General features: G+C 29.4%; 1 protein-coding gene across 1 annotated transcript in view; it reads left to right on the top strand.

Annotated features, from left to right (window-relative positions):
- The first annotated feature begins 2,783 nt into the window (after nucleotides 1-2,783).
- LOC143231393 (uncharacterized) overlaps nucleotides 2,784-14,410 on the top strand; it is a 60,322-nt gene continuing 48,695 nt past the window's right edge. The window contains 1 exon segment of the mRNA XM_076465938.1: nucleotides 2,784-2,805. Coding sequence (XP_076322053.1) covers nucleotides 2,784-2,805 — 22 coding nt within the window.

The following is a 14,410-nucleotide window of genomic DNA, read 5'->3' as shown; positions in this document are numbered from 1 at the left end:
AATGTATTTTTAATCTTAGTAATGCCGCATTCTCCTTCCATAAGAATAAATTTTAATTTTAGTAATACCTCACCTTCCTTCCATAAGAATGTATTTTAATTCTCAGTAATTCCACACTTTTCTCCAAATAGAATGTATTTTGAATCTTCGTAGTGCTGCACTTTCCTTCAATTAGAATGTATTTTAATTCTCTGTAATGACGAACTTTCCATCCATAAGAATGTAATTTATTTCTCACTAATGACGCTTTTCCTTCCATATGAACGTATTTAAGTTCTCAATGATGTCACACTTCCCTTCCATAAGAATTTAATTTCAATTCTTATTAATGCCGCACTTACCTTCTAAAAGAATGTATATTAATTCTTAGTAATGCTGAAATTTCCTTTTATATGAATGTATTTTAATTTTCAGTTATGCCGCACTTTCCTTTCATAATAATGTATTTTAAATCTCACTATAGCCGCACATTTCTTCCCTAAGAATGTATTTTAATTGACAGTAATACTGCACTTTCCTTCCATAAGAATGCATTTTAATTCTCAGTAATGCCACAATTTCCTTTTATATGAATGTATTTTAATTTTCAGTAATGCTGCACATTCCTTCCATAACAATGTATTTTAATTTTCAATAATGCCGCTTTTTCATTCAAGGAAAATAAATTTTAATTCTTAGAAATGACGCATTTTCCTTCAATAAGAATGTATTTTAATTCGTAGTAATGCAGCACTATTCTCCAATAAGAATGTATTTCAGTTCTCAGTAATGCCGCACTTTCTTCCAATAAGAATGTTATTTAATTCTCCGTAATTCCGCACTTTCCTTCCACAAGAATGTATTTTACTTCTCAGGAATGTCGCACTTTCATTCCATGAGAATGTATTTTAATTATCAGTAATACAGCAGTTTTTATCTTTATGAATGTATTTTAATTTTCAATAATGCCTCACTTTCCTTCCACAAGAATGTATTTTAATTCTCAATGAAGCCGCTTTTTTTTTACATAAAATTAAATTTTAATTCTTAGTAATGCCGCACTTTCCTTTTATAAGAATATATTTTAATTCTCAATAATTCCGCACTTCCCTTCCATGAGAATGTATTTTAATTCTCAGTAGTGCAGCATTTTCCTTCTATAATAATGTATTTTAATTCGTAGTAATGCTGCAATTTCCTCCAATAAAAAAGTATTTTATTTCTCAGTAATGCCGCACTTTCCTGCAATGAGAATGTTATTTAATTCTTCGTAATTGCGCACTTTTCTTCCATAAGAATGTATTTTAATTCTCGGTATTGCTGCATTTGACTTCCATAAGAATGTGTTTTAAATCTTACTAATGCCGGATTTCCTTCCATAAGAATCTATTTTAATTCTCAGGAATTCCGCACTTTCCTTCTATAAGAATCTATTTTAATTCTCAGGAATGTCGCACTTTCATTCATGAGAATGTATTTTAATTATCAGTAATACCACAGTTTTTCTCTTTATGAATGTATTTTAATTTTCAGTAATGCCGCACTTTCCTCCCACAAGAATGTATTTTAATTCTCAATAATGCCGCATTTTTTTCTTTAGAATGTATTTTAATTTTCAGTAATGACGCACTTTCCTTCTCTAAGAACGTATTTTAATTGTCAGTAATACTGCACTTTCCTTCCATGAGAATGCGTTTTAATTCTCAGTAATGCCACAATTTCCTTTTATATGAATGTATTTTAATTCTCAGCAATGTCGTACTTTCTTTCTATATGAATTTATTTTAGTTCTCAATGATGCCACCATTTCCTTCCATAAGAATTAATTTTAATTCTTATTAATGCCGCACTTACCTTCTAAAAATGTATATTAATTCTTAGTAATGCTGCACTTAGCTTCGATAAAAATGTATTTTGATTCTCGGTAATGCTGCACTTTCCTTCCATAAGAATGTATTTGAAATCTCACTAATGCCGCACTTTCCTTCCCTAAGAACGTATTTTATTTGACAGTAATGAAGCACATTCCTTCCAAATGAATGTATTTTAGTTGTCAGTAATGCCCCATTTTCCTTCAATGAGAATGTATTTTAATTCTCAGTAATGCCGAACATTCCTTCCATATCAATGAATTTAAATTTTCAGTAATGCTGTACTTTCCTTCCATAAGAATGAAATTTAATTCTGAAGAATGCCGCTCTTTCCTTCCATAAGAATGTATTTTATTCTCATTAATGCCGCACTTTCTTTCAATAACAATGTTTTTAATTCTCAGCATTGCCGCACTTTGCTTCATAAGAATGTATTTTAATTATCAGTAATGCCGCACTTTTGTTCCATAAAAATATATTTTAATTCTCAGTAATGCCGCACTTTCTTTCTATTTGAATATATTTTAATTCTCAGTAATGATTCACTTTCCTTCTATAAGAATGTATTTTAATTCTTCGTAATACTGCACTTTTCTTAAATAAGAATGTATTTTAATTCTCAGTAATGACTCACTTTCCTCCCATAAGAAGATATTTTAATTCTCAGTAATGCCGCACTTTACTTTGATAAGAATGTGTTTTAATTCTTATTAATGCTGTATTTTCCACTAATAAGAATGTATTTTAATTTTCAATAATGCCGCACTTTACTTCGTTAAGAATGTATCTTAATTCTTAGTAATGCCGAACTTTCCTTTCATAAGAATTTATTTTAATTCTTAGTAATGCTGCACTTTCCTCCAATAAGAATGTATTTTAATTATTACTAATGCCGCACATTCCTTCCATAAAAATGTATTTTAATTCCCAGTAATGCCGAACTATCCTTCTATGAGTATGTATTTTAATTGTCAGTTATGCCGCTTTTTCCATCCATAAGAATGTGTTTTAATTCTTAGTAATTCTGCACTGTCTTACAATAAGAATGTATTTTATATCTGAGTAATTCAGCACTTTGCTTCCATAGAAATGTATTTTAATTCTCAATAATGCCGCACTTTCCTACCATAAAAATGTGTTTCAATTCTTACTGATGCCGAATTTCCTTCCATAAGAATGCATTTTAATTCTCAGTAATGCCGCACTATTTTTCCATAAGAATCTATTTTACTTGTCAGTAACGACGAACTTTCCTTGCAAATGAATGTATCTTAATTATCAGTAAGGCTTCACTTTCCTTTAATGAGAATGTATTTTAATTCTCAGTAATAACGTACATTTTTTCTATATCAATATATTTTAATTTTCAGTAATGCAGCACTTTCCTTCCATATGAATGCATTTTAATTCTCAATAATGACGCACTTTCTTTCAATGAGAATGAAATTTAATTCTTAGTAATGCCGCACTTTGCTTCAATAAGAATGTTTATTATTTTCTTAAAAATGCAGTATTTTCTTCCAATAAGAATGTATTTTAATTCTGAAAAATGCCGCACTTTTTTTCTATATGAATGTATTTTAATTCTCAGTAATGCCGCACTTTCGTTCCATGAGAATGTATTTTAATTCTTAATAATGCCCCATTTTCTGTGCATAAAAATTTATTTTAATTCCGAGTACTGCTGAACATTCCTTCCATGAAAATGTATTTTAATTCTTGGTAAATCTGCATAATCCTACTATAAGAAGGTATCTTAATTCTCATAAATGCCGCACTTTCCTCCCATAAGAATGTATTTTAATTCTTAGTAATGCTGCACTTTGCTTCGATAAAAATGTATTTTGATCCTCGGTAATGCAGCATTTTCCTTCCATAAGAATGTATTTTAATTCTTAGTAATGCTGAACTTTCCTCCAAGAAGAATATATTTTAATTGTCAGTAATGCCGCACTTTTCTACCATAAAAATGTATTTTAATTTTCAGTAATGCCGCACTTTCCTTTCATATGAATATATTTTAATTCTCAGTAATGACACTCCTTCCATCAAGAAGAATGTATTTTAATTATTAGTAATACTGCACTTTCCTCCAATAAGAAAGTATTTTAATGCTCAGTATTGCAGCACTTTCCTTCCATAAAAATGTATTATAATTCTTAGTAATAAAGGACTTTACCTGCATAAGAATGCATTTTAACTCTCAGTAATGACGCACTTTACTTCAAGAAGAATGTGTATTAATTCTTATTAATGCGGTACTTTCCTCCAATAAGAATGTATTTTAATTCACGGTAATGCCGCACATTCCTTCTATAAGATTTTATTTTAACTCTTAGTATTGCTACACTTTTTTTTCCATAAAAATCTGTTTTAATTCACAATAATTTCGCACTTTCTTCCAATAAGAAAGTATTTTATTTCTTCGTAATGTTGTACTTTCCTTCAATAAGAATGTATTTTAAATCTCAGCAATGACGCACTTTGCTTCTATCAAAATGTATTTTAATTCTCAGCAATGACGCACTTTCCTTCCACAAGAATGTATTTTAATTCTCAGGAATGTCGCACTTTAATTCCATGAGAATGTATTTTAATTATCAGTAATACCGCATTTTTTTTATGAATGTATTTCAATTATCAGTAATACCGAAGTTTTTTTATGAATGTATTTCAATTTTCAGTGATGCCTCACTTTCCTTCCAGAAGATTGTATTTTAATTGACAGTAATACTGCACTTTCCTTCCATGAGAATCCATTTTAATTCTCAGTAATGCCACAATTTCCTTTTATATGAATTTATTTTAATTTTCAGTAATAATGCACATTCCTTCCATAAGAATGTATTTTAATTTTCAATAATGCCCCTTTTTCATTCCAGGAAAATAAATTTTAATTCTTAGAAATGACGCATTTTCCTTCCATAAGAATGTATTTTAATTCGCAGTAATGCTGCACTATTCTCCAATAAGAATGTATTTCAATTCTCAGTAATGCCGAACTTTTCTCCAATAAGAATGTTATTTAATTATCTGTAATTCCGCACTTTCCTTCCACAAGAATGTATTTTAATTCTCAGGAATGTCGCACTTTCCTTCCACAAGAATGTATTTTAATTGACAGTAATACTGCACTTTCCTTCCGTGAGAATGCATTTTAATTAACAGTAATGCCGCAATTTCTTTCCATAAGAATGTATTTTAATTCTCAATGAAGCCAGTTTTTCCTTCCATGACATTAAATTTTAATTCTTAGTAATGCCGCACTTTCCTTTTATAAGAATGTATTTTAATTCTCAATAATTCCGCACTTTCCTTCCATAAGAATGCATTTTAATTCTCAGTAGTGCCGCATTTTTCTTCTATAAGAATGTATTTTAATTGTAGTAATGCTGCACTTTCCTCAAAAAGAATGTTATTTAATTCTCCGTAATTCCGCACTTTTCTTCCATAAGAATGTATTTTAATTCACGGTAATGCCGCACATTCCTTCCATAAGATTTTATTTTAATTCTTAGTAATGCTACACTTTTTCTTCCATAAAAATGTGTTTTAATTCAATAATGTCGCACTTTCCTCCAATAAGAAAGTATTTTAATTCTTTGTAACGTTGCTTTCCTTCCATAAGAATGTATTTTAATTCTCAGCAATGACGCACTTTGCTTCCATAAGAATGTATTTTAGTTCTCCGTATTGCGGAACTTTCCATCCATACGAATCTATTTTATTTCTCAGTAATGCGGCACTTTCCTTCCATAAGAATATATTTTAATGCTTAGTAAAGCCGCACTTTCCTTCCATAAGAATATATTTTATTGCTCAGTAAAGCCGCAATTTCCTTCCATAAGAATATATTTAAATTCTTAGTAATGCCGCACTACCCTTAAATAAGAATAAATTTTAACTCTCAATAATGCCGAACATTCCTTCCATAAGAAATTATTTCAATTTTTACTAATACTGCACTTTCCTCCAATAAGAATGTATTTTAATTTTTACTAAAGTTGCACATTTTTTCAACAAGAGTTTATTTTAATTCTTAATAATACTGCACTTTCCATCCATAAAAATGTGTTTTAATTCTCAATAATTCCGAATTTCCTCCAATAAGAATGTATTTTAATCTTAGTAATGCCGCATTCTCCTTCCATAAGAATAAATTTTAATTTTAGTAATACCTCACCTTCCTTCCATAAGAATGTATTTTAATTCTCAGTAATTCCACACTTTTCTCCAAATAGAATGTATTTTGAATCCTCGTAGTGCTGCACTTTCCTTCAATTAGAATGTATTTTAATTCTCTGTAATGACGAACTTTCCATCCATAAGAATGTAATTTATTTCTCACTAATGACGCTTTTCCTTCCATATGAACGTATTTAAGTTCTCAATGATGTCACACTTCCCTTCCATAAGAATTTAATTTCAATTCTTATTAATGCCGCACTTACCTTCTAAAAGAATGTATATTAATTCTTAGTAATGCTGAAATTTCCTTTTATATGAATGTATTTTAATTTTCAGTTATGCCGCACTTTCCTTTCATAATAATGTATTTTAAATCTCACTATAGCCACACATTTCTTCCCTAAGAATGTATTTTAATTGACAGTAATACTGCACTTTCCTTCCATGAGAATGCATTTTAATTCTCAGTAATGCCACAATTTCCTTTTATATGAATGTATTTTAATTTTCAGTAATGCTGCACATTCCTTCCATAACAATGTATTTTAATTTTCAATAATGCCGCTTTTTCATTCAAGGAAAATAAATTTTAATTCTTAGAAATGACGCATTTTCCTTCAATAAGAATGTATTTTAATTCGTAGTAATGCAGCACTATTCTCCAATAAGAATGTATTTCAGTTCTCAGTAATGCCGCACTTTCCTCCAATAAGAATGTTATTTAATTCTCCGTAATTCCGCACTTTCCTTCCACATGAATGTATTTTACTTCTCAGGAATGTCGCACTTTCATTCCATGAGAATGTATTTTAATTATCAGTAATACAGCAGTTTTTATCTTTATGAATGTATTTTAATTTTCAATAATGCCTCACTTTCCTTCCACAAGAATGTATTTTAATTGACTGTAATACTGCACTTTCCTTCCATAAGAATGTATTTTAATTCTCAATGAAGCCGCTTTTTCCTTCCATAAAATTAAATTTTAATTCTTAGTAATGCCGCACTTTCCTTTTATAAGAATATATTTTAATTCTCAATAATTCCGCACTTCCCTTCCATGAGAATGTATTTTAATTCTCAGTAGTGCAGCATTTTCCTTCTATAATAATGTATTTTAATTCGTAGTAATGCTGCAATTTCCTCCAATAAAAAAGTATTTTATTTCTCAGTAATGCCGCACTTTCCTGCAATGAGAATGTTATTTAATTCTTCGTAATTGCGCACTTTTCTTCCATAAGAATGTATTTTAATTCTCGGTATTGCTGCATTTGACTTCCATAAGAATGTGTTTTAAATCTTACTAATGCCGGATTTCCTTCCATAAGAATCTATTTTAATTCTCAGGAATTCCGCACTTTCCTTCTATAAGAATGTATTTTAATTCTCAGGAATGTCGCACTTTCATTCATGAGAATGTATTTTAATTATCAGTAATACCACAGTTTTCTCTTTATGAATGTATTTTAATTTTCAGTAATGCCGCACTTTCCTCCCACAAGAATGTATTTTAATTCTCAATAATGCCGCATTTTTTTCTTTAGAATGTATTTTAATTTTCAGTAATGACGCACTTTCCTTCTCTAAGAACGTATTTTAATTGTCAGTAATACTGCACTTTCCTTCCATGAGAATGCGTTTTAATTCTCAGTAATGCCACAATTTCCTTTTATATGAATGTATTTTAATTCTCAGCAATGTCATTACTTTCTTTCTATATGAATTTATTTTAGTTCTCAATGATGCCACCATTTCCTTCCATAAGAATTAATTTTAATTCTTATTAATGCCGCACTTACCTTCTAAAAATGTATATTAATTCTTAGTAATGCTGCACTTAGCTTCGATAAAAATGTATTTTGATTCTCGGTAATGCTGCACTTTCCTTCCATAAGAATGTATTTGAAATCTCACTAATGCCGCACTTTCCTTCCCTAAGAACGTATTTTATTTGACAGTAATGAAGCACATTCCTTCCAAATGAATGTATTTTAGTTGTCAGTAATGCCCCATTTTCCTTCAATGAGAATGTATTTTAATTCTCAGTAATGCCGAACATTCCTTCTATATCAATGAATTTAAATTTTCAGTAATGCTGTACTTTTCTTCCATAAGAATGTAATTTAATTCGGAAAATGCCGCACTTTCTTTCCATATGAATGTATTTTAATTCTTAGTAAAGCCGCACTTTCCTTCCATAAGAATGTATTTTAATTCTTAGTAATGCTGCGCTTTCCTCCAATAAGAATGTATTTTAATTATTAGTAATACAGCACATTCCTTCCATAAGAATGTATTTTAATTCTCAGAAATGTCGCACTTTCATTCCATGAGAATTTATTTTAATTATCAGTAATACCGCAGTTTTTTCTTTATGAATGTATTTTAATTTTCAGTAATACCTCACTTTCCTTCCACAAGAATGTATTTTAATTTTGAGTAATGCCGCACTTTCCTTCCATAAGAATATATTTGAAATCTCACTAATGCCGCACTTTCTTTCCCTAAGAACGTATTTTATTTGACAGTAATACTGCACTTTCCTTCCATGAAAATGCATTTTAAATAACAGTAATGCCTAAATATTCTTGTATATTTATGTATTTTACTTTTCAGTAATGCCGCAATTTCCTTCAATAAGAATGTATTTTAATTCTCAGTAGTGCCGTATTTTCCTTCTATAAGAATGTATTTTAATTCGTAGTAATGCTGCAATTTCCTCCAATAAGAATGTACTTTAGTTCTCAGTAATGCTGCACTTTCCTCCAATAAGAATGTTACTTAATTCTCCGTAATTACGCACTTTTCTTCCAGAAGAATCTATTTTAACTCTCGGTATTGCTGCATTTTTCTTCCATAAGAATGTGTTTTAATTCTGACTAATGCCGCATTTTTTCCATAGAATGTATTTTAAATTTCAGTTATGCTGCACTTACCTTTTCTTAGAACGTATTTTAATTGACAGTAATACTGCACTTTCCTTCAATGAGAATGCATATTAATTCTCAGTAATGCAACAATTTCTGTTATATGAATGTATTTTAATTTTCAGTAATGCCGCACTTTCCTTCCATAATAAAGTATTTTAATTCTGAATAATGCTGCTTTTTTCTTCCATAAAAATAAATTTTTATTCTTAGTAATGCCGCTCTTTCCTTTTATAAGAATATATTTTAATTCTCAATAATGCCGCACTTTCCTTCCATAAAAATGAATTTAATTCTTAGTAATGCCTTTTTCCTTCCATAAGAATGTATTTTAACTCGTAGTAATGCTGCACTTTCCTCCAATAAGAATGTATTTTATTTCTCAGTAATGCCTCACTTTCCTCCAATAAGAATGTTAATTAATTCTCCGAAATTCCGCACTTTTGTATCATAAGATTGTAAGTGAATTCTCATTCATGTTGCAATTTCCTTCCATAAAAATGTATTTTAATTCTTAATATTGCTTCAATTTCCTTCCACAAGAATGTATTTTAATTCTCAGGAATGTCGCACTTTCATTCTTGAGATTGTATTTTAATTATCAGTAATACCGCACTTTCCTTTCACAAGAATGTATTTTAATTCTTAATAATGCCGCACTTTTTTCCTTATGAATGTTTTTTAATTTTCAGTAATGCCGCAATTTCCTTCTCTGAGAACATATTTTAATTGACAGTAATTCTGCACTTTCCTTCCATGAGAATGCGTTTTAATTCTCAGTAATGCCACAATTTCCTTCCATAAGAATGTATTTTAACTCGAAGTAATGATGCACTTTCCTCCAATAATAATGTATTTTATTTCTCAGTAATGCCGCATTTTCCTCCAATAAGAATGTTAATTAATTCTCCGAAATTCCGCACTTTTGTATCGTAAGATTTTATTTGAATTCTCAGTCATGTTGCAATTTTCTTCCATAAAAATATATTTTAGTTCTTTATAATGCTTCAATTTCCTTCCACAAGAATGTATTTTAATTCTCAGGAATGTCGCACTTTCATTCATAAGAATGTATTTTAATTATCAGTAACACCACAGTTTTTTCTTTATGAATGTATTTTAATTCTCAGTAATGCCACAATTTCCTTTTATATGAATGTATTTTAATTCTCAGCAATGTCGTACTTTCTTTCTATATGAATTGATTTTAGTTCTCAATGATGCCACCCTTTCCTTCCATAAGAATTAATTTTAATTCTTATTAATGCCGCACTTATCTTCTAAAAAATTGTATATTAATTCTTTGTAATGCTGCACTTAGCTTCGATAAAAATGTATTTTGATTCTGGGTTATGCTGCACTTTCCTTCCATAAGAATGTATTTTAATTCTTAATAATTCCACATTTCCTTCTATAAGAATATATTTTAATTCTAAGTAATGACGCACATTCATTCAAAATGAATGTATTTTAGTTGTCAGTAATGCCCCATTTTCCTTCAATGAGAATGTATTTTAATTCTCAGTAATGCCTCACATTCCATATCAATGAATTTAAATTTTCAGTAATGCAGGACTTTTCTTCCATAAGAATGTAATTTAATTCGGAAAATGCCGCACTTTCTTTCCATATGAATGTATTTTAATTCTTAGTAAAGCCGCACTTTCCTTCCATAAGAATGTATTTTAATTCTTAGTAAAGCTGCACATTCCTCCAATAAGAATATATTTTAATTATTAGTAATGCAGCACTTTCCTTGCATAAGAATGTATTTAATTCTTAGTAATGACGCACTTTCCTTCCATAAGAATGTATTTTAATTCTCAGTAATGCCGCACTTTTTTCTGTAAAAATATATTTTCTTTGCCAGTAATGACGCACATTTTTCCAAAAGAATGTATTTTAATTGTCACTAATGACGCACTTTACTTCCATAATAATTTGTATTAATTCTTATTGATGATGTACTTTTCTCCAATAAGAATGTATTTTAATTCACGGTAATGCCGCACATTCCTTCCATAAGAATTTATTTTAATTCCAGTAATGCTACACTTTTTCTTCCATAAAAATGTGTTTTAATTCACAATAATGTCGCACTTTTTTCCAATAAGAAATTATTTTAATTCTTTGTAATGTTGCAGTTTCCTTCCATAAGAATGTATTTTAATTCTCAGCAATGTCGCACTTTGCTTCCATAAGAATGTATTTTAGTTCTTCGTATTGCGGCACTTTCCTTCGATAAGAATATATTTTAATGCTTAGTAAAGCCTCACTTTCCTTCCAAAAGAATATATTTAAATTCTTAGTAATACCGCACTTTCCTCAAGTAAGAATGTATTTTAAATCTCAATAATGCCGAACTTTCCTTCCATAAGAAATTATTTTAATTCTTAGTAATACTGCACTTTCTTCCAATAAGAATGTATTTTAATTTTTCTAAAGTTGCACATTCCTTCAACAAGAGTGTATTTTAATTCTTAGTAAAAAGGTGTTTTAATTCTCAATAATGCCGCACTTTCCTCCAATAAGAATGTATTTTAATTCTCAGTAATGCCGCATTTTCCTTCCATAAGAATAAATTTTAATTTTTAGTGATGCCGCACCTTCCTTCCATAAAATGTATTTTAATTCACTATAATGACGAACTTTCCATCCATGAGAATGTAATTTATTCCTCACTAATGACGCACTTTCCTTCCATAAGAACGTATTTAAGTTCTCAATGATGTCACACTTTCCTTCCATAAGAATTAATTTTAATTCTTAGTAATGCCGCACTTTCCTTTTATAAGAATGTATTTTAATTCTCAATAATGCCGCACTTTCCTTCCATAAAAATGAATTTAATTCTTAGTAATGCCTTTTTTCTTCCATAAGAATGTATTTTAATTTTTAGTAATGCCGCAATTTCCTTCCATAAGAATGTATTTTAACTCGAAGTAATGATGCACTTTCCTCCAATAATAATGTATTTTATTTCTCAGTAATGCCGCATTTTCCTCCAATAAGAATGTTAATTAATTCTCCGAAATTCCGCACTTTTGTATCGTAAGATTGTATTTGAATTCTCAGTCATGTTGCAATTTCCTTCCATAAAAATATATTTTAGTTCATTATAATGCTTCAATTTCCTTCCACAAGAATGTATTTTAATTCTCAGGAATGTCGCACTTTCATTCATAAGAATGTATTTTAATTATCAGTAACATCACAGTTTATTCTTTATGAATGTATTTTAATTTTCAGTAATGCCGCACTTTCCTTCTCTGAGAACGTATTTTAATTGACAGTAATTCTGCACTTTCCTACCATGAGAATGCGTTTTAATTCTCAGTAATGCCACAATTTCCTTTTATATGAATGTATTTTAATTCTCAGCAATGTCGTACTTTCTTTCTATATGAATTGATTTTAGTTCTCAATGATGCCACCCTTTCCTTCCATAAGAATTAATTTTAATTCTTATTAATGCCGCACTTATCTTCTAAAAAATGTATATTAATTCTTTGTAATGCTGCACTTAGCTTCGATAAAATGTATTTTGATTTTCGGTTATGCTGCACTTTCCTTCCATAAGAATGTAATTTAATTTGGAAAATGCCGCACTTTCTTTCCATATGAATGTATTTTAATTCTTAGTAAAGCCGCACTTTCCTCCCATAAGAATGTATTTTAATTCTTAGTAAAGCTGCACATTCCTCCAATAAAAATATATTTTAATTATTAGTAATGCAGCACTTTCCTTCCATAAGAATGTAATTAATTATTAGTAATGACGCACTTTTTCCATAAGAATGTATTTTAATTCTTAGTAATGCCGCACTTTCCTTCCATAAGAATGTATTTTAATTCTCAATCATGCCACACTTTCATTCCATAAAATTAATTTTAATTCTTATTAATGCCACACTCACCTTCTAAAAATTTATATTAATTCTTAGTAATGCTGCACTTTTTTCTATAAGAATCTATTTTAATTGTCAGTTATGACGCACGTTCCTTCCAAGTGAATGTAATTTAATTCTCAGTACATGCCCCATTTTCCTTCAATGAGAAAGTATTTTAATTCTCAGTAATGGCGCACATTCCTTCTATATCAATGAATTTTAATTTTCAGTAATGCAGCACTTTCCTTCCATAAGAATGTAATTTAATTCGGAAAATGCCGCTCCTTTCTTCCATATGAATGTATTTTAATTCTTAGTAAAAACGCTCTTAACTTCCTTAATAAGGTATTTTAATTATTAGTAAAGCTGCACATTCCTTCAATAAGAATGTATTTAAATTCACATAAATGCCGCACTTTCCTCCCATAGGAATGTATCATAATTCTTAGTAATGCTGCACTTTCCTCCAATAAGAATGTATTTTAATTCTCAGTAATGCCGCACTTTCCTTCCATAAGAATGTATTTTAATTTTTAGTAATGCTGCACTTTACTTTCATAAGAATGTGTTTGAATTATTATTAATGCTGTACTTTCCACTGATAAGAATGTATTTTAATTCTTAGTAATGCTGCACTCACCTTCTCAAAAATGTATATTAATTCTAAGTAATGCTGCACTTTCCTCAATAAGAATGTATTTTAATTAATAGTAATACAGCACTTTCCTTCCATAAGAATGTATTTTGCTTCTCGGTAATGCAGCACTTTCCTTTCATAAGAATGTATTTTGATTCTCGGTAATGCAGCACTTTCCTTTCATAAGAATGTATTTTAATTCTTAATAACATCACATTTCCTTCCATAAGAATCTATTTTAATTCTCAGTAATGCCGCACATTACTTCCATAAGAATTTATTTTAAATCCTAGTAATGCTACACTTTTTCTTCCATAAAAATGTGTTTTAATTCACAATAATGTCGCACTTTTTTCCAATAAGAAAGTATTTTAATTCTTTGTAATGTTGCAGTTTCCTTCCATAAGAATGTATTTTAATTCTCAGCAATGTCGCACTTTGCTTCCATAAGAATGTATTTTAGTTCTTCGTATTGCGGCACTTTCCTTCGATAAGAATATATTTTAATGTTTAGTAAAGCCTCACTTTCCTTCCAAAAGAATATATTTAAATTCTTAGTAATGCCTGCACTTTTCTTAAATAAGAATGTATTTTAAATCTCAATAATGCCGAACTTTCCTTCCATAAGAAATTATTTTAATTCTTAGTAATACTGCACTTTCTTCCAATAAGAATGTATTTTAATTTTTACTAAAGTTGCACATTCCTTCAACAAGAGTGTATTTTAATTCTTAGTAAAAAGGTGTTTTAATTCTCAATAATGCCGCACTTTCCTCCAATAAGAATGTATTTTAATTCTCAGTAATGCCGCATTTTCCTTCCATAAAAATAAATTTTAATTTTTAGTGATGCCGCACCTTCCTTTCATAAAATGTATTTTAATTCTCTATAATGACGAACTTTCCATCCATGAGAATG

Source organism: Tachypleus tridentatus, chromosome 11 (assembly GCF_004210375.1).
Source record: "Tachypleus tridentatus isolate NWPU-2018 chromosome 11, ASM421037v1, whole genome shotgun sequence".
Taxonomy (NCBI): Eukaryota; Metazoa; Arthropoda; class Merostomata; order Xiphosura; family Limulidae; genus Tachypleus; species Tachypleus tridentatus.
This window is presented reverse-complemented; position numbering and strand designations above follow the sequence as displayed.